Source organism: Cololabis saira, chromosome 4 (genome assembly GCF_033807715.1).
Source record: "Cololabis saira isolate AMF1-May2022 chromosome 4, fColSai1.1, whole genome shotgun sequence".
In the NCBI taxonomy this organism is placed as follows: Eukaryota; Metazoa; Chordata; class Actinopteri; order Beloniformes; family Belonidae; genus Cololabis; species Cololabis saira.
This window is the reverse complement of record NC_084590.1, coordinates 46,545,929-46,569,141: the sequence shown is the minus strand read 5'-3', so window position 1 is coordinate 46,569,141 and position 23,213 is coordinate 46,545,929. Positions and strand designations below refer to the sequence as shown.

General features: G+C 43.5%; 2 protein-coding genes across 3 annotated transcripts in view; one reads left to right on the top strand and one right to left on the bottom strand.

Moving 5' to 3' along the window:
• The window catches only part of supt5h (SPT5 homolog, DSIF elongation factor subunit), a 37,781-nt gene extending 25,754 nt beyond the window's left edge, over positions 1 to 12,027 (top strand). The window contains exons 21-29 of the mRNA XM_061719935.1: positions 1,343 to 1,474; positions 3,868 to 3,970; positions 5,708 to 5,835; positions 5,942 to 6,047; positions 7,596 to 7,754; positions 7,832 to 8,000; positions 8,987 to 9,184; positions 10,532 to 10,627; positions 11,655 to 12,027. Of these exons, the coding sequence (XP_061575919.1) occupies positions 1,343 to 1,474; positions 3,868 to 3,970; positions 5,708 to 5,835; positions 5,942 to 6,047; positions 7,596 to 7,754; positions 7,832 to 8,000; positions 8,987 to 9,184; positions 10,532 to 10,627; positions 11,655 to 11,795 (1,232 nt within the window). The 3' untranslated portion in view covers positions 11,796 to 12,027. The remainder of the gene's footprint in view (positions 1 to 1,342; positions 1,475 to 3,867; positions 3,971 to 5,707; positions 5,836 to 5,941; positions 6,048 to 7,595; positions 7,755 to 7,831; positions 8,001 to 8,986; positions 9,185 to 10,531; positions 10,628 to 11,654) is intronic.
• Positions 12,028 to 13,723: 1,696 nt separating this feature from the next.
• Positions 13,724 to 22,809, bottom strand: rnaset2l (ribonuclease T2, like). Of its 2 annotated transcripts, none has more exons than XM_061719936.1 (9): positions 22,106 to 22,809; positions 20,923 to 21,164; positions 19,793 to 19,860; positions 19,619 to 19,676; positions 19,474 to 19,541; positions 18,376 to 18,489; positions 17,276 to 17,324; positions 16,982 to 17,056; positions 13,724 to 14,001 (listed from the first exon to the last, which is right to left on the bottom strand). In XM_061719936.1, exons 1-9 carry the CDS (start codon positions 22,308 to 22,310, stop codon positions 13,804 to 13,806), a joined length of 1,077 nt encoding a protein of 358 aa, XP_061575920.1. In that variant the 5' UTR covers positions 22,311 to 22,809; the 3' UTR covers positions 13,724 to 13,803. The 2 variants fall into 2 exon arrangements, with proteins under 2 accessions (XP_061575920.1, XP_061575921.1); XM_061719937.1 differs by having other exon boundaries at positions 20,923 to 21,127; positions 22,106 to 22,147.
• Positions 22,810 to 23,213: the final 404 nt, after the last annotated feature.

Genomic DNA, 23,213 nt, shown 5'->3' with positions numbered 1-23,213 from the left:
AGAATGTGCTTTACATACCGTATTGGCCTGAATATAAGACGGTGTTTTTTGCATTGAAATAAGACTGAAAAAGTGGGCGTCGTCTTCCATTCGGGGTCTAGACATTATACCCATTCACAACGCTAGATGGCGCCAGATATCTTTAAAGCAAATGCTGAACTTAACTCCCCAGGCCAAAGCGAACTCCTGTCACGAAGAAGAAAAATAAAAAATAGTATAAGAAAGAAAAGAGAAGAAAATAAGAGAAGAGATAACAGAAAGTGGAGAAACGTAGCGACAATCTGGAGAAAAGTGGGTGGAAGTTCGGCAGGTAAACCGGCAGCTGAGGAGAAGTTGTGATGCAAACTTCAAGATAATGATTTCAATGAGGCAAAATAACATGCTTTTTCTTTCGAATATATTGTTATAATCATTTGTTTCAGATGTACTGTAATTATTTTCTGTATAAAAATTGAATTTGGTGTTCAAAAAGTCTTTCTTCAAACTTGAGTCTTGAAAAAGAGGGGGTCGTCTTATATTCAGGACAATACGGTAGATCTATGTGTACGACGCTTCGGCGGAAGAAAAAAACCCGTCAGATCATGCTTCCACATAGATACATGTTGATGCCTATGTGGAAACACATTCTGACTTCCTGCTGTTAAATCGTCTATTTGCATGAAAAAGCCTTTGAAAAAAAGAAACTGAGATAAAAGAAACAGGGATCGTACGGTAGTATTTTCTGCCGAGGTAGGACAGCTCGGCAGAACACCGACTCGACACATGTCTTTCATCCTGACGCGCAGCAGAAACAGGCTGCAGGAGCCGCTGCGCATGCTCAGCAGGCTCATTTATATGCAAATACAGTCATAAAGTAGTTTGCATTGCCCATTTATGGTATGAAGTGGGCGTGTAGAGGGCGGGATATGAGGCGAATATGCGGATATGCGCAAACCTTCCAGCTGGACTCTGATTTATAAAGAGAACATTGCGTGCAAGTGTGCACACGCCATTTTCGGCTTTTGAGCGCACGTACACTTTCAGTATGAATCCTACGCACTCTTTTATAAATGAGGCCCCCGGTCCCTGCAGGTCTTTATTTATAGTTTAAAGGGTTCCAGAGTGTATTTGCTGTTTCAGCCGGTTTATCTTCCTAAAAGGTTTTCTGGACTCGGACCTGCCTGGATCCGGATCAGCGGCAGTAAATCTGCCGAGACGTTTTTACCGTTTCTAAACTGAGATCTGAGTTTCTGCAGAAAGTCGTTGTGGAGTTTGGTCTTTCTAATCTCTGGTGATTTACAGAGATGAACTGATGAAGTGATGAAGTGATGAAGTGATGCTGATTTTCTCCTCTGTCCCCCAGGAGCCCAGCAGAGAGGAGGAGGAGGAGGAGGAGGAGGAGGAGGCGGTGGGGGCGGAATGGGGCGGGGCCGAGGGCGGAGAGACAACGAGCTGATTGGTCAGACGGTTCGGATCTGCCAGGGTCCCTACAAAGGTGAGAAATGGGGGTTGTTGGTTCACTAGAGATGCACCGATCGGGATTTTGATCACCGATCACGGTGTGAAATCCATAAATTCTTCAATAGTGTTGTCTCATGTACACGACACTGACATCATATTATTAGGTATCAAAATTAGGAGATGAGAAAGTATCATGAATTGACTGTTTTATTGCAAGCTGAGGCAAAGTGCAATATTTCACCCTCTAGAGACTCTTGTAGCTCACTAGCTTCAGCTTTCCTGTGGTAATAAATAATTATGAACAACATGTGCAGCAACACAGACAAACAGCAGACATGTCACTCTCTAAAAGTTGAGTAAAAGATACATCCTAGGATGCACTGGGACACATCATCAGTGATGTACCTGAGATCATCGGGGTTTCGGGTCTTTCAACAATCATACCCCCTCCTTCAGGTGACCCAGCCGGGGTTGATCAAGCCCCGACTTGTGTCCCAGTAGCATTGGCCCACAGATCGCTCCTCCTGATCCAAAGCCATCTCGAGCCTCTCTCTGCTGCCTCCATGGTGGACTTGATGGCTTTCCTTTTTGCAGCCCCCGTAATGCCAAGTAGCGTGAACACCTTGCACAGCGAGCGGCCAGCAAACCCTCTACAGATACTTCAACGGGCTCACAGCCTTCCAGCCTCTTCTTTGGCATTGCTCGACCAGCTCCTGGTACTTCGACCGCTTCCGCTCGTTCGCCTCCTCTATTCGGTCCTCCCAGGGAACTGTCAGTTCTATCAGTAGCACCTGCCTTGCAGACACTGATGAGAGCACGATGTCTGGCCTCAAAGACGTTGTTGTGATGTGCTCTGGAAACTTGAGCTGCTTGCCCAAGTCCACTTGTAGATCCCAGTCAACTGCTGAGGTGAGGAGGCCGGCTGCTGGTTTGGGCTGTGACTGCGGCTGCTCTCCAGCCCTGATAAAGGCAGTAGTTTTCCTGTGGAAAGAGGAATTAAATCTTAAAATTTAATTATGAATTATTAACCTTTGTGAAAGTTTTAGCGATAGCATCCGCCGCCTGTGAGGAAACTCTTGTGAGTGAAGCCCAACCTGCGAATCCGAGCAGCTAACGACGCGTTTAAACCCGACGTCTTCTACAACAAAAACCGGCTGATGATCAAGACTTATGAATCCATTACCGTAGGATGTAGTTCTTCTCTTGTTTTCATTTATAGGTCTCTGTTACGTTCAACTGAGTTAGCAACGTTGCTTCCTGTTCTTTCTCTGCTTTAGCGGCAGACAACTTTGAGAACTCAATATACTCCTTCGTAGGGCTGTTCGATTAATCGATTTTAAATCGTAATCGCGATTATGTAATTAGAACGATGTTAAAACGTGAAAATCGTAAAATCGATTTTTCACTTTTTTTTTTTCTAATTTATTTATTTATTTTTTTTTAACCTTGTCTGCACACATATTAATGATTGATACCATATTAATGATTGATGGAAATACCTCTCAATACCTGCGACAAGTGCCCCATCGGAGAGGCTCTCTAGTGTAGGAGGGGGCGTTGTAACATGCCACCGGGTAGACCTCAAGCCTAACGCGGTAGACCGGCTCGTGTTCCTTGCAAAAAACTTGCAAATGTGAACAGCAAATGTAATGACTGACATTACACACCTCTACCTCCTTCATGGGTTGCATTATTATTTAGCATGCAAAGACCCAGTTTAGTTTAATTAGAAAATGTCTTGTTTTATTTAATTGGAAATATAACTTACTGTATGTTTGCAAGTGGTGATTTGCTGATTTTTTTTTTCAGAGATAAAACTTTATATTATATTTTTTTAAACTTTTTTTAAACTTATTTTACAGAGTTTTGCACTTTATTCATTCATTTTTGGTTTAATAAGAGCAAAGTTTGCACTTAAAGGCCAATGGGGCAAATGTTCGATAAAAAAACAGCATATTTGAAATCATTTCTTTGCCTTTTGTCAATTCACAAAATAATTGTAATCGTAATCGAAAATCGGATTTTGAGAGAAAAAAATCGAGATTTTATTTTTGGACAAAATCGAACAGCCCTACTCCTTTGTGTGAAAAACTTTCAAATATCTTATCAACTTCGTTGTGTTGAAATTCTTTTGTAACATTCTTCCTCGGGGTTTCTCCTTTTCACACACTTTGCAAACTGCAAATTTGTTGTTCTTTTCTGAGATGCGGGAACGCAGCGCTGGCGGCGGGTTGTTGTTGTTGTTGTAAACGTCTCTGATCGGCTGTTTTGATTATTTTCTGATCTCTGATTAAAACCCACAGGGCCGTTATCGGGCCGATACCGATCGATCGATCGGTGCATCTCTGGTTCACCCGGCGTTACCATGAACTCTGATCTTCCTCTTCTCCTCCTCCCCCCCCCCCCCCCCCCCCCCCCATCCTCCAGGCTACATCGGGGTGGTGAAAGACGCCACCGAGTCGACGGCCCGTGTGGAGCTTCACTCCACCTGCCAGACCATCTCCGTGGACCGGCAGAGATTAACCACCATGTACGTACCGTCCCCTTTAAAGGCACCGTTTTTGTATCGCAAAATTTCATGGCACGATATATTGTTACACCCCTAATTAAAAGCTTTAAAAACAATTAATAAAATGATCAAACCTATTCTAACAGCAGCAGGGAGCCAGTATGTGCATGTTTGGTAGCAGCTGTAGGCGGAACACGAGTCTCTGGTCCGGGTCAAAATAAAGAGAGTTGCAATAAATCCAGTCTGGTGCTAATAAAAGCATGAATTAGTGTCTCCAAGTATCCTTCTACTTTTAAAAAACAGTTTTTTTATGACTGAACAATCAAATATCACCCCGTGAATCTAAACAGAACACTTAATGTTGGGTATAAGGAGACCCAGAAGGCCAGAAGTCTGCTGGACCAGATCCACACATGAGGATTTCAGTCTTATCTCGATTTACATGCAGGAAGTTTGAGGTCGTCCAGGATTTAATTTCAGCCAGACGATCCGGCAACGACTTCTGGGTTTTTGTGTTAATGGCAAATAAATCTGCATGTCGTCGGCGTAACATGAAAAGAGATATTTCTGTCCTCTAGTGGACGAGAGCGGCGTTACAGAGACCTCTGGTGGCTGTTTGTAGTTCCTACATGTGGAACCTTTTAAATCAGGGGTGTCCAACCCGCGGCTCGCAACCCGCATGCGGCTCTTTGCCCGATGTCACGTGGCTCTTGCGACTTTATTTGATAGGTTCAGTAAAGACAGACACGTAAGAAGTGGGGGCAAAATATGCCGCGACTGGAATCGAACCCGCATTGCTGTACAGGGGAAGGTTTACATACGTTGCCTGCTCAACTAGTTGAACTATAGGGGCGCAAAAAATCATTCTAAAAAATCATTCTAAAAATGGCAGGGAAAAAATGCACGGCCAAACGAAAATATGAAGATAAACACAGGACGTTTTTAACAGAGTGGGAGAGTTTAATATATATAATACAAATTAAATATTAATATTTAAGCAATACGTCACAACAGGCCGTGGTATGCGCTCATTATATCACAGCTGAGGGGCGTTCTCCGGCCCGACATGAAGTGATGTATTGCTTTAATAAAACGGTTACCAATAATGTAAATATGAAAGAGGAATAGACAATCTATTTTATGTCGTTTTTAATTAATCAGAAATACATATTATCCAGTAAAAAAATAGCCCCATCTCTCCAGCTCTGCATGTCATCTTTTACTAGTCTTTTTTTTCAGAGACAGACACTCCTCAATCCATTCATCCATCGTTAGCTCTCCCCGGAGATCAAAGTTTACCGTGAACATGCATAATTAATTAACGAAAATAAAAAATAAACTTTGACACCAGCTACTTTTTGCTACCTGCTGTAACCTTCAAAAAATATGTAACAGTTGGTTGTTGTCATGGATACATTGTTGCTTTCCTGACGAGGAATGATATGTTGTGATAAGGCTTTAGAATAGAAGCCGTGGTATATGCTCATTATACCACAGTTAACAACCAATCAGATTGCAGGATTTCACCTTTCCGTTTTATAATGGTATTTTTATGTCTCAGAGAGAGCAGGGAGTGAGGGATCATGGGTAGTTGACGTGGCTCTTTGCAGCAACACAGTAACCACTTGTGGCTCTGACTCTGACGTGTTGGCCACGCTGCCCTAAATGGTTTTAGATGCAGATGTTTGTGCTTCCCCACCGGGGAGGTGGACCAGTTCTGGTCCGGTTCTGACTCTGGTCCTGGTTCTGTTCCTGCAGGGGGGCCAAGAGGGACGCGGGGATGACGTCCACCCACCGCCGCACGCCCATGTACGGCTCCCAGACGCCCATGTACGGAACCGGGTCCCGGACACCCATGTACGGGTCGCAGACGCCGCTGCACGACGGTGAGACTGGGCCCAGCAGAACCAGCAGGACCACGGATCTCTGGTCCCTGCTCGTCCCTGCTGAGTCTCAGATCCCTGACCCGGTTCTTGTTGTTCTGTCCAACAGGAAGTCGTACGCCTCACTACGGCTCCCAGACCCCGCTGCATGATGGGAGCAGAACGCCGGGTCAAAGTGGAGCCTGGGACCCCAGTAACCCCAACACACCTTCAAGGTACACACATATACACACACATTCATATATATATATACACACACACACACACAGACACACCCTCCAGGTACACACATGAAAACACACACACACACATACACACACACATACGCACACCCTCCAGGTACACACATGAAAACACACACACACACATACACACACACACACACACACACACACACACAGACATCCCAGTCATCAAAATTGTTAAATTCACCAAATAAATTAAAAGAAATTACAAAATCACTGACTGCGTTTACATGCATCAATAACACTTTTAAAACCTGAATATTGGCAATAACCCGAATTTGCACGGCCATGTAAACACCAATAACCTCTTTGAATAACCCGAATTTGCTCATATTTGGGTTTTTAAAAACCTGAATATGACCCCTGGGTTACTCCTTTTAAAACCTGAATATTGGGTCATGTAAACACCAAACGGAATATCCCCATCAAACGGAACAGGAATTTGTTTTCTGCGCATGCTCTGTTCTCAAGGAATCCTGGTCTTTTGAGTCCAGGAAGTTCTTATAAACACGGAGACGGTAGAAAGTACCGGGATAGCAAGATTTACAAGAAAATGAGCAAAAAGTTGCGCGAAGCAGCATTTGTTTTGAATTTGGATACAGGAAGAAGAAGCGGAAATGACGGTAATTGCGTCATCACGTTCTCCGTGCGTCGCTGGTTTGATCCAGATATCCTGAATGATGAATTACCATGTATACAGGGATAACCCTGTTTGCTCACGCATGAAAACGGAATATTCCGAATGTTTCAGTAAACGGAATATTAGCAATAACCTGAATTTTAACTGCATGTAAACGTAGTCACTCATGTCGCAGTCCTGCGGTAGCCGGCTCTTCTTCTCTGAATCTCCGTTGCCGTGGTTACCACCTGGCAGTTGATCCAGCGCAATGATATTAAAGTTATCAGGCAATTTGACCAAACTTGTTTTCTAGGTGTAGGTTATCACTTTTCACCTACACCTGCCAGCCAATCAGAATCGAGTATTCACACAGACCGTGGTATAAATAGATATACAGGACTGTCTCAGAAAATTAGAATATTGTGATTTTCTGTAATGCAATTACAAAAATGTCATACATTCTGGATTCATTACAAATCAACTGAAATATTGCAAGCCTTTTATTATTTTAATATTGCTGATCATGGCTTACAGTTTAAGAAAACTCAAATATCCTATCTCAAAAAATTAGAATATTCTGGGAATCTTAATCTTAAACTGTAAACCATAATCAGCAAAATTAAAATAATAAAAGGCTTGCAATATTTCAGTTGATTTGTAATGAATCCAGAATGTATGACATTTTTGTTTTTTTAATTGCATTACAGAAAATAAAGAACTTTATCACAATATTCTAATTTTCTGACAGTCCTGTATGTATACACACACACACACACACACACACACACACACACACACACACACACACACACACACACACACACACACACACACATATACACACACACACACCTAACCCTAACCTGACCCCCCTCCGGTCTAACCCCCCTCTCCCTCAGGAACGATGAGGAGTACGACTTCGGCTTCGACGACGAGCCGTCTCCGTCCCCGCAGGGCTACGGCGGGACGCCCAACCCCCAGACCCCCGGTTACCCAGAAGTCCCGTCACCGCAGGTCAACCCCCAGTACAACCCGCAGACGCCCGGCACGCCGGCCATGTGAGTGAACAGAACCTGACCCGGTCCCGGTCCCGGTGAACAGAACCAGCATGAGAGCTGTCTCCCCGTCTCCCCAGGTACAACACGGAGCAGTACTCACCCTACACGGCCCCGTCGCCCCAGGGCTCCTACCAGCCCAGCCCCAGCCCCCAGAGCTACCACCAGGTGGTGCCGTCCCCGGTGGGCTACCAGAACACACACTCGCCCGCCAGCTACCACCCCACGCCCTCCCCCATGGCCTACCAGGTACCAGTTAAAACCACCTGCTTCTCTAAGACCTGTGCTGATGTCGTTCCCTCTTGGCCTTGTGTTACTACTCACCTGAATGTTCTAGACCAGAACCTGACGATCAGTTCATGAAGGGCTGAGTGAGACTCTTAAACCCTCTCTGAGCAGGGAAGGGGTACTTAGGGTTGCCTACATTATTATTATTATTATTATTATTATTATTATTATTATTATTATTATTATTATTATTATTATTATTATTATTATTATTATTATTATTATCAATATCAGCAATATTATCATAATTGTTATCATTTTTATTATCAATATTATTATTATCAATATTATTATCCTTTTTTATATTATCATTATTAGTAGTAGTAGTATCATTGTTATTATTATCATCAATATATCATTATCTTTTTTATATCAATATTATTATTATTGCTATTATCAATATTTTTTTTTTAATTATGTAATTAATATTTTATTATTTTTATCAATTTTATTAGTAGTAGCAGTAGTAGTAGTATTGTTAATATTATTATGACCATCATTATCAATATTATTATTATCAATATTATTATAATTGTATTGTTTTATTTATTATTACTATTATCATTATTATTATCTTTATCAATATTATCATTATTATTATAATTATTATTATCATTATTCATATTATTATCAATATTATTATAATTATTATTATCATTATTCATATTATTATCAATATTATCATTATTCATATCAATAATATTATTATTATTATAACCGTCGTTATGATTAATATTATTGTTCATGTTGTTATTATTATTATTATTATTATTAATAATAATAAATCATTTCTGGTAAATAATAACTGGAACAGTGAACATAAAAACAGTGAGGTGTTTGTGTATTTGTCTGATACTGAGAGTTACTATGATCGGAGGACTGGACCTCCCCGGTACCAGCCTCAGTTCTGACCCGTCTCCCCCCCCGTCTCCTCCCCGTCCCCCCAGGCCAGTCCCAGCCCCAGCCCGGTGGGCTACAGCCCCATGACGCCCGGAGCCCCGTCCCCCGGGGGTTACAACCCTCACACGCCCGGCTCCAACATCGAGCAAGGCAGCAGCGACTGGGTCACCACCGACATCCTGGTCCGGGTCAAGGACTCCTTCATGGACCTGATGGGCCAGATGGGCGTCATCCGCAGCGTCACGGTGAGAACCCGGGGTTCTGTCTCCATCTTTCAAAATAAAAGTCCTACTTGTAGCTGCGCAGACCTTCAAAATAAACTACCAAATAAAGACCAAACATCTGAAGAGTTTAAAAGCTCTGTAGGTGCCGTTTACATGATTAATGTAACATCTAGTAACTCTGTTTAGTTCTGTTATATTATTGCAGCGGGTCCTTAAAAAGTCTTAAATTCCATTTTCCTAAAATAAGGCCTTTTAAATGTCTTAATTTGTCTTAAATCTTAATTTTAGAGGGAATGTATCCAGTCATCATTAAAAGGTTTATTTCATCGTTTTGAGGAGAATTTCCTCAAAGCCCAATTGGGCTGAAAAATATATATTTGGGCTGCTTTTCCTGGTTTTTTACTGAATATTTAGGAGAAATTATTAACAAAAAAGTTTCCATTATGGCAGAGAAAAGTAGAAACGTACTCAATAAACTCACTGATACTTGATTTGCTTTAATCTACTCAGTTTAATTGTAGTCTTTGTTTGGAGCCTGAACTTTTTTGGCTTCATTTGCTTTATGGCTTGAAATGTATTATACATGGTATAATACAAACTGATGGTTCACAATGTTTTTATTTCTTGGATGTAAATACACTGCAAACACACCGTAAGAGCTATAAAGGAATAAAATAGAGCTAGTCTTTCTACATTCATATAAGTTTAATTTAACTTAAATCCAGACCGACGCAGCAGCTGCTCGCTCGGTAATAACAGCTACCGTTAACCACAATACATGAGAGTAACCATGGCAACCAAACTCAATATGTACATAAGTACGGCATAACATTTGCAAAGAAAAGCAATCCTCATCAGCAGGTGCTTTTTGTGTCAGTTAGGCTCCACTATCCCGACACTAGTTTAGTCTTTCAGACACACTTTCTACAGCCGTTAAACTTTTACCGTTAAAGTCCGAAGCGCCGGATGTTTACGAGGTCTCGGCGAGACGCCTTCAAAATAAAAGCGCTAAATATCGGTCTCCTTAATAAATAACAAATAAAATAAAAGCCTGGCTTTAAATAACGTTAATGAGAAAACAAACATAAAAACACATTTATAGAAATACTCATATTAAAGGTAATTTACAATTTCGCTTATTTTATTTTTTTTATGATGTTTTATTATTATTATTCATTATTATTATAATTATTATTACTATAGAGAAAATACCAGAGTTTTTAATACCGATCTTGTCATTTTATTTAGCTTTTATCAGCTACACCTTTAGATTGGGCCGTGAAAATATTGTCAGACATTAAACCGGTCCGTGGTTCAGAAAAGGTTGGGGACCGCTGGTCTAACTGGTTCCTGTCTGGGTCTCTGCAGGGCGGCATGTGCTCCGTGTTCATGCAGGAGTCGGAGAAGGTGGTGAGCATCAGCAGCGACCACCTGGAGCCCGTCACCCCGACCAAGAACAACAAGGTAACCTGGTTACACCTGCAGGCTCTTATTTTGATAGGAAAATTGACCTGGACACAGCTGCAGGCTCTTATTTTGATAGGAAAATTGACCTGGACACAGCTGCAGGCTCTTATTTTGATAGGAAAATTGACCTGGACACAGCTGCAGGCTCTTATTTTGATATGACATGTGTGCCTGGACACAGCTGCAGGCTCTTATTTTGATAGGATCATGACCCTGGACACAGTTGCTCTGCAGGCTTTTATTTTGATAGGACATGTGCCTGGACACACCTGCAGGCTCTTATTTTGATAGGGCATGTGTGCCTGGACACAGCTGCAGGCTCTTATTTTGATAGGGCATGTGTGCCTGGACACAGCTGCGGGCTTTTATTTTGATAGGAACCTGTGCTCTCCGCAGGTGAAAGTGATTCTGGGTGAAGGACCTGAAATGAACATTTAGACTTTATCAACTCAAATTTGCAACTTTTTACTTTTTTTTAAGAAAAACGTCAGAAATTCAGATTTTCTTTGATTTTACACGAATGTTTGCAAAAAAAGTTCATTTTTATCACGAATTCACAAAACCGAATCAAGTTCTGGATCTGAAACTTTGTCTCAAATGTGGAAGAACACGAGTCATCAAGCCGACTTTTGGACCTCCGTGGACCGCCGGTTCCAGCCGGTTCCGGCCGGTTCCAGCTGGTTCCGGCCAGAACCAGCCTGTTCCGGCCAGGTTCCGGCCAGAACCGGCTTGGACTGGACTCAACTCTGCGGGCCTTTTGTAACGTTTTGAAAAGAACCAAACTGAAACTCCACTTCTGTCTTTAATGACGACAAAGTAACAGGAAACAACGTTTACAGAGAAAGTTCTGGAAGTTCCAAGTGCAGGCTTTTATTTTGATAGGAACATGTGCTCTCCGGAGGTGAAGGTGATTCTGGGGGAGGAGCTGGGGGGGGGTCCAGGTCTGGTTCTGGTCCTGTGGGGGGTCCAGGTCCAGGTCTGGTTCTGGTTGTGGTTCTGGTTCTAACCCTCTAATCCGGTCCAGGTGAAGGTGATTCTGGGCGAGGACCGCGAGGCCACCGGGATCCTGCTCAGCATAGACGGAGACGACGGCATCGTCCGCATGGAGCTGGACGACCAGCTGAAGATCCTCAACCTGCGGTTCCTGGGCCGGCTGGAGCACTGAGGGGGGACCGGGGGTTCTGGACCGACCCAGGAGGACCCGGGGGGACCCGGGGGGACCTGGGAACCGGGTCCAGTCCGTCCGGTTCCTGCTCAGTTTTATTTTCTACTTTTATTTTCTGTCTGTTTTTGTGCTTCTCTTTGTTCTGAGGACGGTCGGGTTCTGGGCGGGTTCTGGTTCTGGGGGGTTTTAGGTTCTGGGTTCAAACCATCATGTCAATAAACTGTGAACCGCTCGTCATGTTTGGTCTCAAGATTTCTAATAAAGAACCGTGTAGGAAAAATCCTTCCTCCTCATGTTTGTTTTAGCTGCTATAGAATATATATCTGTGTGTGTGTGTGTATGTGTGTATTTTATTTATATATATATATATATATATATATATATATATATATATATAAATATATATATATAAATATATATATATATATATATATATATATATATATATATATATATATATATATATATATATACACACACACACACACACACATACACGTGTGTGTGTGTGTGTGTGTGTGTGTGTGTATACACACACACACACACGCTGATTATGGTTTACAGTTTAAGATTAAGATTCCCAGAATATTCTAATTTTTTGAGATAGGATATTTGAGTTTTCTTAAGCCGTAAACCATGATCAGCAATATTAAAATAATAAAAGGCTTGCAATATTTCAGTTGATTTGTAATGAATCCAGAATGAATGACATTTTTGTAATTGCATTACAGAAAATCACAATATTCTAATTTTCTGAGACAGTCCTGGACAGTCCTATGACTTAAAAGTCCTGAGATGATTGAAATGATCCGATTTATGAGAAACTCCAGATGTGACGGCGGAACTTGGCCTTTCAAAGTAAAACGTCACTGCAGCTGAACTGGTCGGGTTTAAACTGGACCGGCGGGTCTCGGGTCCGGGAAGGTTTGATCGGAAACTTTAAACTTAAAAATTTAAAACCTCGGAATCACCAATGACGCGTCCAGACGTACAAAGGGATAAAAACAGATTTGAACGTGGAAAAAAATATCAACATTTAGAAATTTATCGACTCAAATTTGCAACTTTTAACTTTTTAAACTTGCGGTTCTTAAAGAAAAACGTCAGAAGTTCCTATTTTCTTAGATTTTACATTAATGTTTGCAGAAAAAGTTCATTTTCTCACTAATTTGCAAATACGACTCAAGTTCTGGTTCTGAAACTGACACGGATCATCAAGCCGACCTTTGAACCTCTGGTGGACCGCCGGTTCCAGCCGGTTCCAGCTCGGACTGGAATGGACTCTGCGGGTCATTCAGTGCATTTACATGGGAAGTTTAATTCCTCTTTAATTCAGAATTCAAATCTGATTTAAAATGAGTAAAAATTATCATGTAAACACCTAATTCCAAATGAAAATGGCCATTCCGAATTAAACTTAATTCTGAAGTAAGTGGCTGGTTTATTCCGATTTTAAATCCGAATAGAATAATTCCACGATCATGTATACACTCATTCCTCTTTAAATTAATTCCGGTCTTTCTTTCTGCTCGTTCCCTCGCCCGTCTGTCTCCATGACACTTATATTCCGCGCTGGGCTGGTTTTCCAAACAAAGTTTCAAGATGACAGCACGCAGTAAACGCTGGTCAAGAGCAGAGACCATTTATTTAATAAATAGCTTGGAGGACCTGGAAATAATTGTGTGGAAATAGTGTGGTCCTCCATTTTGTTGCTAATCGAGTAATCAGAACCTTTTCCCAACCCCCAGACCTTAAGAGGAATTGGATAAAGCCGATTAAATGTGTTTTCCATGTAAACCTCAATTCCGAATTACTATTTCCATGTAAACTCGAAGGAAAATAGTTTAATTCGGAATAATGAATTCCGAATTAAAAAACATCATGTAATCGTGGCCTTTGTAACGTTTTGAAAAGAACCAAACTGAAACTCCACTTCTGTGTTTAATGACGACAAAGAAACAGGAAACGACATTTACAGAGAAAGTTCTGGAAGTTCCCGGCGGTGCCGTCAGCCGCACGGCCGCCGCGGCTGCTGGTGGTTCACCGGGAAGTAGAAGAAGGGGACGCCGGGGGGGCAGGGGTGCCCCGAGGAGTAGGACCATCCCGGTCCAAGTCCCGGGCCTCCGTCGGCGTTGCCATGGTGATCACAGCCAACCGTCAGGTTGCGGGACAGCGGGACCTTCACCTGGAACAAAACCTCCCGTTCCTGGGACGACAAGAGCACAAGTTCCCGCTGTTAGGAACCGTTCAGTATGGTGGCCGAGACCCGCCATTGCTGAAAATAAAAGTAACGCTGCAAACAGAAACAAACGCCGCTGCAAATAAAATAAAAAAACGACGCAAATAAAAAAGCCACAACGGAAGTGAATTACCGGGGACTATTTTTGCTGATGCACCGGTGTTTTTTACGTGAGAGGAGAAGAAGAAGAAAAAAATTAAGCGTAGCGACAATGAACACTAACCTTTTCACTTATTTTCTCGTTTGTTGTTCTTATTCCTCGCTCTTCTTATTTCTTCCTTTTCACTTACGTCGTCTTCGTCTTCTTCTCCTCTCATGTAAAAAACACACCGGTGCATCAGCAAAAATAGTCCCCGGTAATTCACTTCCGTTGTGGCTTATTTATTTGCGTCGTTTTTTTTTTTATTTGCAGCGGGGTTTCTGTATATTTGTAGCGTTTCTTTTATTTGCAGCGGCGTTTGTTTTTATTTGCAGCGTTTCTTTAATTTGCAGCGGCGTTTGTTTCTGTTTGCAGCGTTACTTTTATTTTCAGCAATGGCGGGTCTCGGCCACCGTAGTTCAGGGACCCGAGACGAGAATAAACCGGTTCACGCCGGAGCTGCTGAATCAGGATCTAAGTATTAGCGGAGCAGATAAGTCACATAATCGTGCATTTGGTGATACAAGCATGAAAATTGGCATGAGCAGTTTCTTGTCAGGGGAACAATGAGACTGCTCATGCCAATTCTCATGCTTGTATAACCAACTTTACATCACTTAACTGCTCCACTAAGGTGGTGGCCATCTTGAAAAATGGCTGCCATCAAGTGGCTGGTAGCAGTTTCTGGTCAAGTGACCCATGGAGACTGCTCATGCCAATTTTCATGCCTATATCACCAACCAAACAATTACATCACTTAATTGATCGACCAAGGTGGCGGCCATCTTGAAAAATGGCCGCCAACTTGAAATTTCAAGTGGCCCGACCAATTTTCTTGTCAAGTGACCCATGGAGACTGCTCATGCCAATTTTCATGCTTGTATCACCAAATGCACGATTCTGCCTAAAATCCACTCTTAGCCGCTCCACTATATTGTCTGTGTTTGACGACAGCTATTTTATAACTTTGTTGTAATTTTGGTTTTGTTTTTTTTTGTTTTTTTGTTGTTTTGTTTTTTTTTAATTATGTTTATTGGAAAGTGTTTTTTTTTGTTTTGTTTTTTTAATTGCGTAATTTGTCTTTTTTTTATTACATTAATTGAAATTTGATTTCTTAGGAAAAAGGGACAGATAAAATAAGCTTAGTCTTCTTTCTTGTTCCCTTTCAATCAATCAATCAATCAATCAAATGTTATTAATGTAGCACCTTTCATCCAGGTACATGAAATACAAAGTGCTTAACATTTTGACTAAAAATAAGCATAATAAAAATAAAAACTGGGAGACCAGTGCACACTGACATACAATATAGTTAATTAAAATGAAATAATGATAAAAGTTCAAGAATTAAGGCGAAAAAATAATCAGTCCACAGCAATAGATAAATAAATAAAACAAATACCTCTAAAAAAAAAAAGTTAAACAGAATAAACTATATAATTTGATGCTACATAAAAGCCAGACCAAAGAGATGAGTTTTTAGTTTAAAAATGTCCACATTTGCAGCTCCTCTCAGATCCTCCGGCAGGCTGTTCCACAGTTTTGGAGCATCGTGGCTAAAAGCAGCAAATGTTTTAGTTCTACTCTGGGGAACAGCTAAAAAGGAAGAGCCAGAGGATCGGAATTCTTTCCTGGCTTTATAAACTAACACTTTCATTCAAGGAGAGAGATTTGTTGTAATTATATTGATCCGTTTTGTTTTTCTTTTAATTACGGAAGAGTATTAGGGCCAGGCAGGAGAAAAATAAAAATAATATTTTAGAGGAGGAAGATTTTTTTTTTCATTTTGCACTTCGAGAAAAAAGTTGAATTGTCGAGAAAAAAAGTCGTAATGTCGAGATTAATGTTGAAGTACAATTTCGAGAAAAAAGTCAATGTTGAGAAAAAAGTCGAAATGCCGAGAATAAAATCGAAATGTCGAGATTAATGTTGAAGTACAATTTCGAGAAAAAAGTCGAAATGTTGAAGAAAAAGTCAAAATTTTGTGAATAAATTTGAAATGTCGAGAAAAAGTCGAAATTTCGACTTTATTCTTGAAATTGCATTTCAATATTATTCTCGACATTTCAACTTTTTTCTCGACATGTGCACAATAAGTGCACAATAAAAAAAAATCTTCCCCTCTCAAAATATTTTTTCTCCTGCATGGCCCTAATACTCTTCCTTATTTAACGAATGAAATAAAGATAAAAAAAAAAAAAGTAATGGATGTGGGACGTTCATGTCCTCCGGGTCGGGTTCAAACGGGCCTCCTAGAACAAAGACTCTGCTAACTTTTCTCTGGAAGAACATTTTCTGGGTTTTGGGGAGGATTCAGCACAAACAGGAGTCTGTTTGGTTTGGGGGGGGGGCAGGACCAGGACCACCAGGACCGGGTCCATTAACACCGTGAGAAGCTGCTCCTGGCGCCAGAAGCCCGGCAGGATTCTGGACACGTCTCCAGGTCAGATCCCCCGGTTACCTTCTCCATTTCCATTTCTATTTATTATAAATATCTCATAGCTATCGTTTTTGTCCATCGCTCCTGTAGTTTCTTGTGCCGGCCCCCCTTTTTTCTCTTTTGTGCATGTTTGCAGGCCGGAGCCTCGGGAGCTGCGTTCTGGCCTGCGGTCCCGGCCCCCCCCCCCCCATCCTTGGTCATCCCGTTGCTGCTTCCACCTGCCTACTTGGATGTCTGCTGTGTGCTGCTGAATCTCTGTAAAGCGTCTAGAGACAACATTTGTTGTATTAGACGCTATATAAATAAAATTGAATTGAAAATTGAAACCAGGGCAACCGGCTGAGCGGTTCTGGCTCGGACCGGCTCACCTGGTCGTCTGTGACGCACTGGACCTCCGTCTTGTTCCCCAGATGTGGATCCAGGACGCTGGACCATTCCCCGACCTGAGCACACATACACACATATATATACACACACACACATGTTCAACAGTGTCATCCCGGTTCCAGATGTTCCACAGCTTCAGTCTGTGATGTCACTTCCTGTCCGAACTCCCTGGTTTTAAGCTAATGTTCATGTTTTAATCTTTCTGGTACTGAAGCATAAACACGCTGTTGGTTCCGGAGACTTTACAGAGTGTGGTCGATGTCGGCTGCTGCTACCTTGTACAGCCGTTCGCAGGACGGAGTGATGCCGGCGTCCTCCAGCAGCCTGAAAAACACAGAAGAACCTTTCTGAGTCATCCGGGGTCAGGAGATCGGTTAAGATCAGGACAGATGCGGTTTTGAGTCTTCGTAAACTCAAAGAACACGCATGAGTAGAGTAGGCATTACAGAGAGGTTTCAGGAGGAGGTGGGACGGCACCAAGGATCGGCCCGGAGCCCCTTGTTGTTGCTATGGTGATGGATGTATCAAGATGAGGTGAGACGGGCGTTTCCGGGGAGTAAAGCCTGAATTATGCTTCTGCGTTAAATCGAAGCAGAACCTACGCTGTAGGGTACGTGGCGACGGGCACCCTACGGCGAGGGCTACGCCATAGCCTGACGTGCACCTCCCAAAAATTGTAACTACGCGTCGAGGCCACGCAGACCCAACGCAGCCCGAGAGGGCTGTGATTGGTTCGCTTGATAGCAACGCATTCCCGATTCCGGTTCGTGAAGCTGTAGTGAACTTTCAGCGCTCTTTTCTTCGTGTGTGTGTGAGATTTTTTTTGGGGGGGTGGGGGGGGGGGTTGTTTTGGTTTTTTGCACCATAGTTGTCCTTATCTCTTTGATTCACTCTGACCGGAAAAACCCGGAAGCTAAACAACAAACAAGTATCAACTAGTGCTCTGGGGGGGTATTGCACCGCGGCGGAATGGAGTGACGGAGAAGTCCGAAGGGTTCAGGACGGCGTAACGGCAATGGCGTAAGCTCTGCTTTGGTGTAACGGAGAACGTTAATTCAGCCTTTAGGCGCTGCAGGAGGTTCAGAGCGAGGAAAAGAGGAGCCTCTGGATCTATCTGGGGTAGACGAGTAGCAGCGAGACTCGAGGGGGGAACGTTTACAGGACGATAAAGAGACAAGACAAAGAGAGACACACAAAGAGCAGGACTAGTGATGGAGGTGAAGCTGCCGGAGGGACCAAAGTGGGGAGGCACAAGGCAGAGGGACGGTTCCTTGAAAAGTGTGGCCTTTCTAGATGGAAAAGGAGGTCTAGAGGAGACCTGTACGTGGCCTTGAGTCCACCTTCATTACCGATGTGGTAAAAGGTGCGAACTCACCTCTGGATGTCAAAGTGGTGTCGCAGTTTCAGGCAGATCTGGAAGTATTTGAGCGGAGAGTTGAACCCCTCGACGCAAGCTGCACAAGCACCGTGTTTCCTCCACTCCTCCTTCCTGTAGGACAAAAACACGGAACAACGTTAACGGTAGACCAGGTCTCTTCTGGTTCTGGATCTGGACAATAGTCCTGACGGGAAGTTAGGTTTCCTTCAGGAACTGTAGTTCCTCCACTGACCACTAGAGTCTGGATCCAACAGGGAGTCTTGGTTGCCCTCTAGAGGCAGGTAGCTACGGAGCAACACCGCCCTCTACAGGCAGGTAGCTACAGAGCAACACCGCCCTCTACAGGCATGTAGCTACATAGCAACGCCGCCCTCTACAGGCAGGTAGCTACGGAGCAACACCGCCCTCTACAGGCATGTAGCTACATAGCACCACCGCCCTCTACAGGCAGGTAGCTACGAAGCAACACCGCCCTCTACAGGCAGGTAGCTACGGAGCAACACCGCCCTCTACAGGCAGGTAGCTACGGAGCAACACCGCCCTCTACAGGCAGGTAGCTACGGAACAACACCGCCTTCTACAGGCAGGTAGCTACGGAACAACACCGCCTTCTACAGGCAGGTAGCTACGGAGCAACATCGCCCTCTACAGGCAGGTAACTACAGAGCAACACCGCCCTCTACAGGCAGGTAGCTACGGAGCAACACCACCCTCTACAGGCAGGTAGCTACTGAGCAACACCGCCCTCTACAGGCAGGTAGCTATGGAGCAACACCGCCTCTACAGGCAGATAGCTACGGAGCAACACCGCCCTCTACAGGCAGGTAGCTACTGAGCAACACCGCCCTCTACAGGCAGGTAGCTATGGAGCAACACCGCCTCTACAGGCAGGTAGCTACGGAGCAACACCGCCTCTACAGGCAGGTAGCTACGGAGCAACACCGCCCTCTAAAGGCAGGTAGCTACGGAGCAACACCGCCCTCTAAAGGCAGGTAGCTACATAGTAACACCGCCCTCTAGATAGATGCAGGTAGCTATGGAGCAACACCGCCCTCTACAGGCGCAGACAGGAACTGCAGTGATGCGGAACTTCACCAGAACTGGAAGCGGGATTTGGTTTTCAGCAGCGACGGCCAGTATTGATCCAGCTCCTCCTCCAGTTCCTGGAAAACACGGAACAGACTCGTGAGACGGAACCAGTCCAGGAAAACCGGGCAAGTGGATCCTGCGAGGGACTCACCTGGACGTCGGAGTGGAACATGGGCCAGCAGTTGCAGCAGGTGTGAGCCTTGATGGGCCTGAACACAGAAGCACCAGGTGACGGGTCAGGACAGGTAGCGCGGAGGCTAGCGGCGTGTTTACGTGTTAGCTAAAGGTTAAGGGTGTGGGGGGGGGGGGGTGCAGGTGACGCTACCAAAGGCCGTGGATCGTCCAGTTGTTGACGCTCTCAGGGATCCTGCAGAGACTCTCGTTGTTTAGAGACTGAGAACAGACGGACAGACGGTTAGCCAGCAGTATAATCGGTAGCATTAATAGTTCCTATATATCGTTACGTCCGACTGCAGCAGGAGGGTGGAGTCGTGCAGCAGCACCACCTCCAACCACAAGGGGGCAGCACAACCGAGGAGACCGTCGTCAGAGGCTCTTTCATCAACACAGCAGATCCCGGCGCCCCCATGTGGTCAACGTGGCGTTACTACATAGGGTGGCTTTAAGAAGAAAACTGGCTGCAGTCGTGAAAAAGTCCAAATTCAAGTTAATTTAGAAATAAATCAATTTAAAAATAAACCTGGTTTGCAGGAATTTTGTTGAATTAAATTATTTTATCTTTTACTCGTTTGATTTCTGACCTGCTTCCTCACTGCTCTAAGCTCCTAATTTCCTACTTAACCTTCCTTTCACATTCTACCTCTTTATTTCATCCATCATCCATCCATCCATCCATCCATCCATCCATCCATCCATCCATCCATCCATTCATCCTCCATCCATCCATCCATCCAACCATCCATCCATCCATTATCCATCCATCCTCCATCCATCCATCCATTCATCCAACATCCATCCATCCATCCAACCATCCATCCATCCATCCATCCATCCATCCATTCATCCTCCATCCATCCATCCATCCATCCAACCATCCATCCATCCATTATCCATCCATCCTCCATCCATCCATCCATTCATCCAACATCCATCCATCCATCCAACCATCCATCCAACCATCCATCCTCCATCCATCCAACCATTCATCCATCCATCCATCCATCAGCATTAATATTTCATGTGTTGTTTGGTCCGACTTCATCTGAAGTCCTTCGTTCCAGTCTTTTCCTTTCACTCCTCTTATCTGCTTTTCTTCCTTCTCTCCTTTCCTTATCTTGCCTCCTCCGTGTCCTTTCCTTAGCTATGCCCTGTTTTCCTTCCTTTTTAATTCTCCTTTTCATCTCCGACCTTTCCTTCCCTTGTTCCCTCCGACCTTTCCTCTTTCGTCTGTTGTTCCCTTCGGTCGTGGCTGAGGATGAGGATGATGAAGCTCACCAGACAGAACCCCCCCGGCCACTGCAGGGTGAACAGGACGCACTCCCAGGTGCACTTGGGCTCCGGCGGAGGCTGGTGGCCATCTTTGTAGTCCTCCCAGGACTCCTCCTGCGCCGCGCCGGTGCTGCAGGGCAGCAGCAGGAACAGAAGTGCAGGACTCAGGCAGACCAGCAGGGGGAGCAGCGGGCGACGCATCTCCTCCAGACTGGAATCACCAATCACACCGTTTATCCACCAGATATCTGAGAATATCACATTTATTACGGAAGACTATTAGGGCCAGGCAGGAGAAAAATAAAAATAACATTTTAGAGGGGGAAGATTTTTTTTTCATTATGCACTTCGAGAAAAAAGTCGAAATGTCAAGAAAAAAGTCAAAAGAAAAACGGATTTAAGTTAGTTAGCTAGTTACGGCTGCTGGGTGCCTAGCTGTCAGTCGCTCTCCTAACTGGATTTGATGGGCCAGAGGAGACATTTCGAGTTTATTCACAAAATTGTATTTCAACATTATTCTCGAAATTTTGACTTTATTCACGACATTTCGACTTTTTTCTCGAAATTGTATTTCAACATTAATTTCGACATTTTGACTTTTTTCTGAACATTTCAACTTTTTTCTCGAAATTGTATTTCAACTTTAATCTCGACATTTTTACTTTTTTTTTTGACATTTCGACTTTTTTCTCGAAGTGCACAATAAAAAAAAATCTTCCCTCTCAAATATGTTTCCTCCTGCATGGCCCTAATACTCTTCCGTACATTTATAAACCCCTCTAAAGCCTGTACATTTGGACCCACAGAACCAGAACCTCGCACAAAAAAACACTTAAAAATTCCGACTTTCTAATCCAGCAAATACAAACAATTTCTGAAGTCATAAACTTGAAGATTCTGAAGAAATTCAGACTTTTTAAACCTTAAAACCTTTAAACGTTTCTGCGGCCCGACCCAGAGAATACAGAGGCTGACCTGGTTGCTTGGGGCCCCCTAGTGGCTTGGAGGCTCCGCGCAACAACAGACTATTTTAATTAAATTATTAAATTACATAATTTCTGTTGGTGTTTGTTAACTAATTCGCCCCGCGAGCCAGCGTCGGACAAAGCAAGCATAAAACACGAGCTCTTCAGTGTTCTCGGAGTGCCAGAGTAGCGGTTCTGTCGGAGAGAAGGTGCAGGGAACCTACCAGGTGGCTGCAGCTGCTGCTCTGAGCTCCGTCTCTGCTCCGGTCCGGGTCGGTCACAGAATCCAGAAGTGAGACTCTGTTTACGCTCAGCGTGAAGCTTTAGAGGAAGTGGACCTCTGCCAGCACTTCCTCCACCTGGGAGGAGGCTTCTGCTTTTTACCGCCAAACATCTGCAGGAACACGACACCGTCTCTGTTAGATTCATATAACCAGAACACCAGGAAACCTGAAGACCCGGTTCTGGTCCTGCAGAACCAACAACTGCCACTGGGGTCGAGGTGATGTCAGGTCAGGATGTCAGCAGGATGTCAGCAGGTATCCAACACACATCCAGACAGATGGAAGCAGCAGTGGGATGATCAGAGGGGCGACTGCAGGTCAGCATGCAACTCCTGAAGCTCTGGCCTGCAAACATACACAGAAGAGAAAAGGAGGAGGGGTAGATAGTTTACACTAATAGAGGTTTACTAACACTAACTAGAGGCTTTACTAACACTAACTAGAGGTTTACTGAACACTAACTAGAGGTTTACTAACACTAACTAGAGGTTTACTAACACTAACTAGAGGTTTACTAAACATTAACTAGAGGTTTACTGAACACTAACTAGAGGTTTACTAATCACTAACTATAGGCTTTAATAACACTAACTAGAGGTTTACTAACACTAACTAGAGGCTTTAATAAACACTAACTAGAGGTTTACTAAACACTAACTAGAGGTTTACTAAACATTAACTAGAGGTTTACTGAACACTAACTAGAGGTTTACTAATCACTAACTATAGGCTTTAATAACACTAACTAGAGGTTTACTAATCACTAACTATAGGCTTTACTAAACACTAACTAGAGGTTTACTAACACTAACTAGAGGCTTTACTAAACACTAACTAGAGGCTTTACTAAACACTAACTAGAGGTTTACTAACACTAACTAGAGGTTTACTAAACACTAACTATAGGCTTTAATAACACTAACTAGAGGTTTACTAACACTAACTAGAGGTTTACTAAACACTAACTAGAGGCTTTAATAAACACTCAGAATCAGGTTCTGGAACCACCCGGTCCAAAGTCCAGACCTGAACCTGATTGAGATGCTGC

What these genes read in the sequence shown, in the direction of transcription:
- rnaset2l (XM_061719936.1), bottom strand. Translation starts at nt 22,310, where the DNA reads ATGAATCTAACAGAGACGGTGTCGTGTTCCTGCAGATGTTTGGCGGTA. An exon ending in AAATCCCGCTTCCAGTTCTG is followed by an intron (nt 18,490 to 19,473) that starts GTGAAGTTCCGC and finishes TTTGTCCTACAG; the next exon opens with GAAGGAGGAGTGGAGGAAAC. An exon ending in CCTGCGAACGGCTGTACAAG is followed by an intron (nt 17,057 to 17,275) that starts GTAGCAGCAGCC and finishes ATGTGTGCTCAG; the next exon opens with GTCGGGGAATGGTCCAGCGT.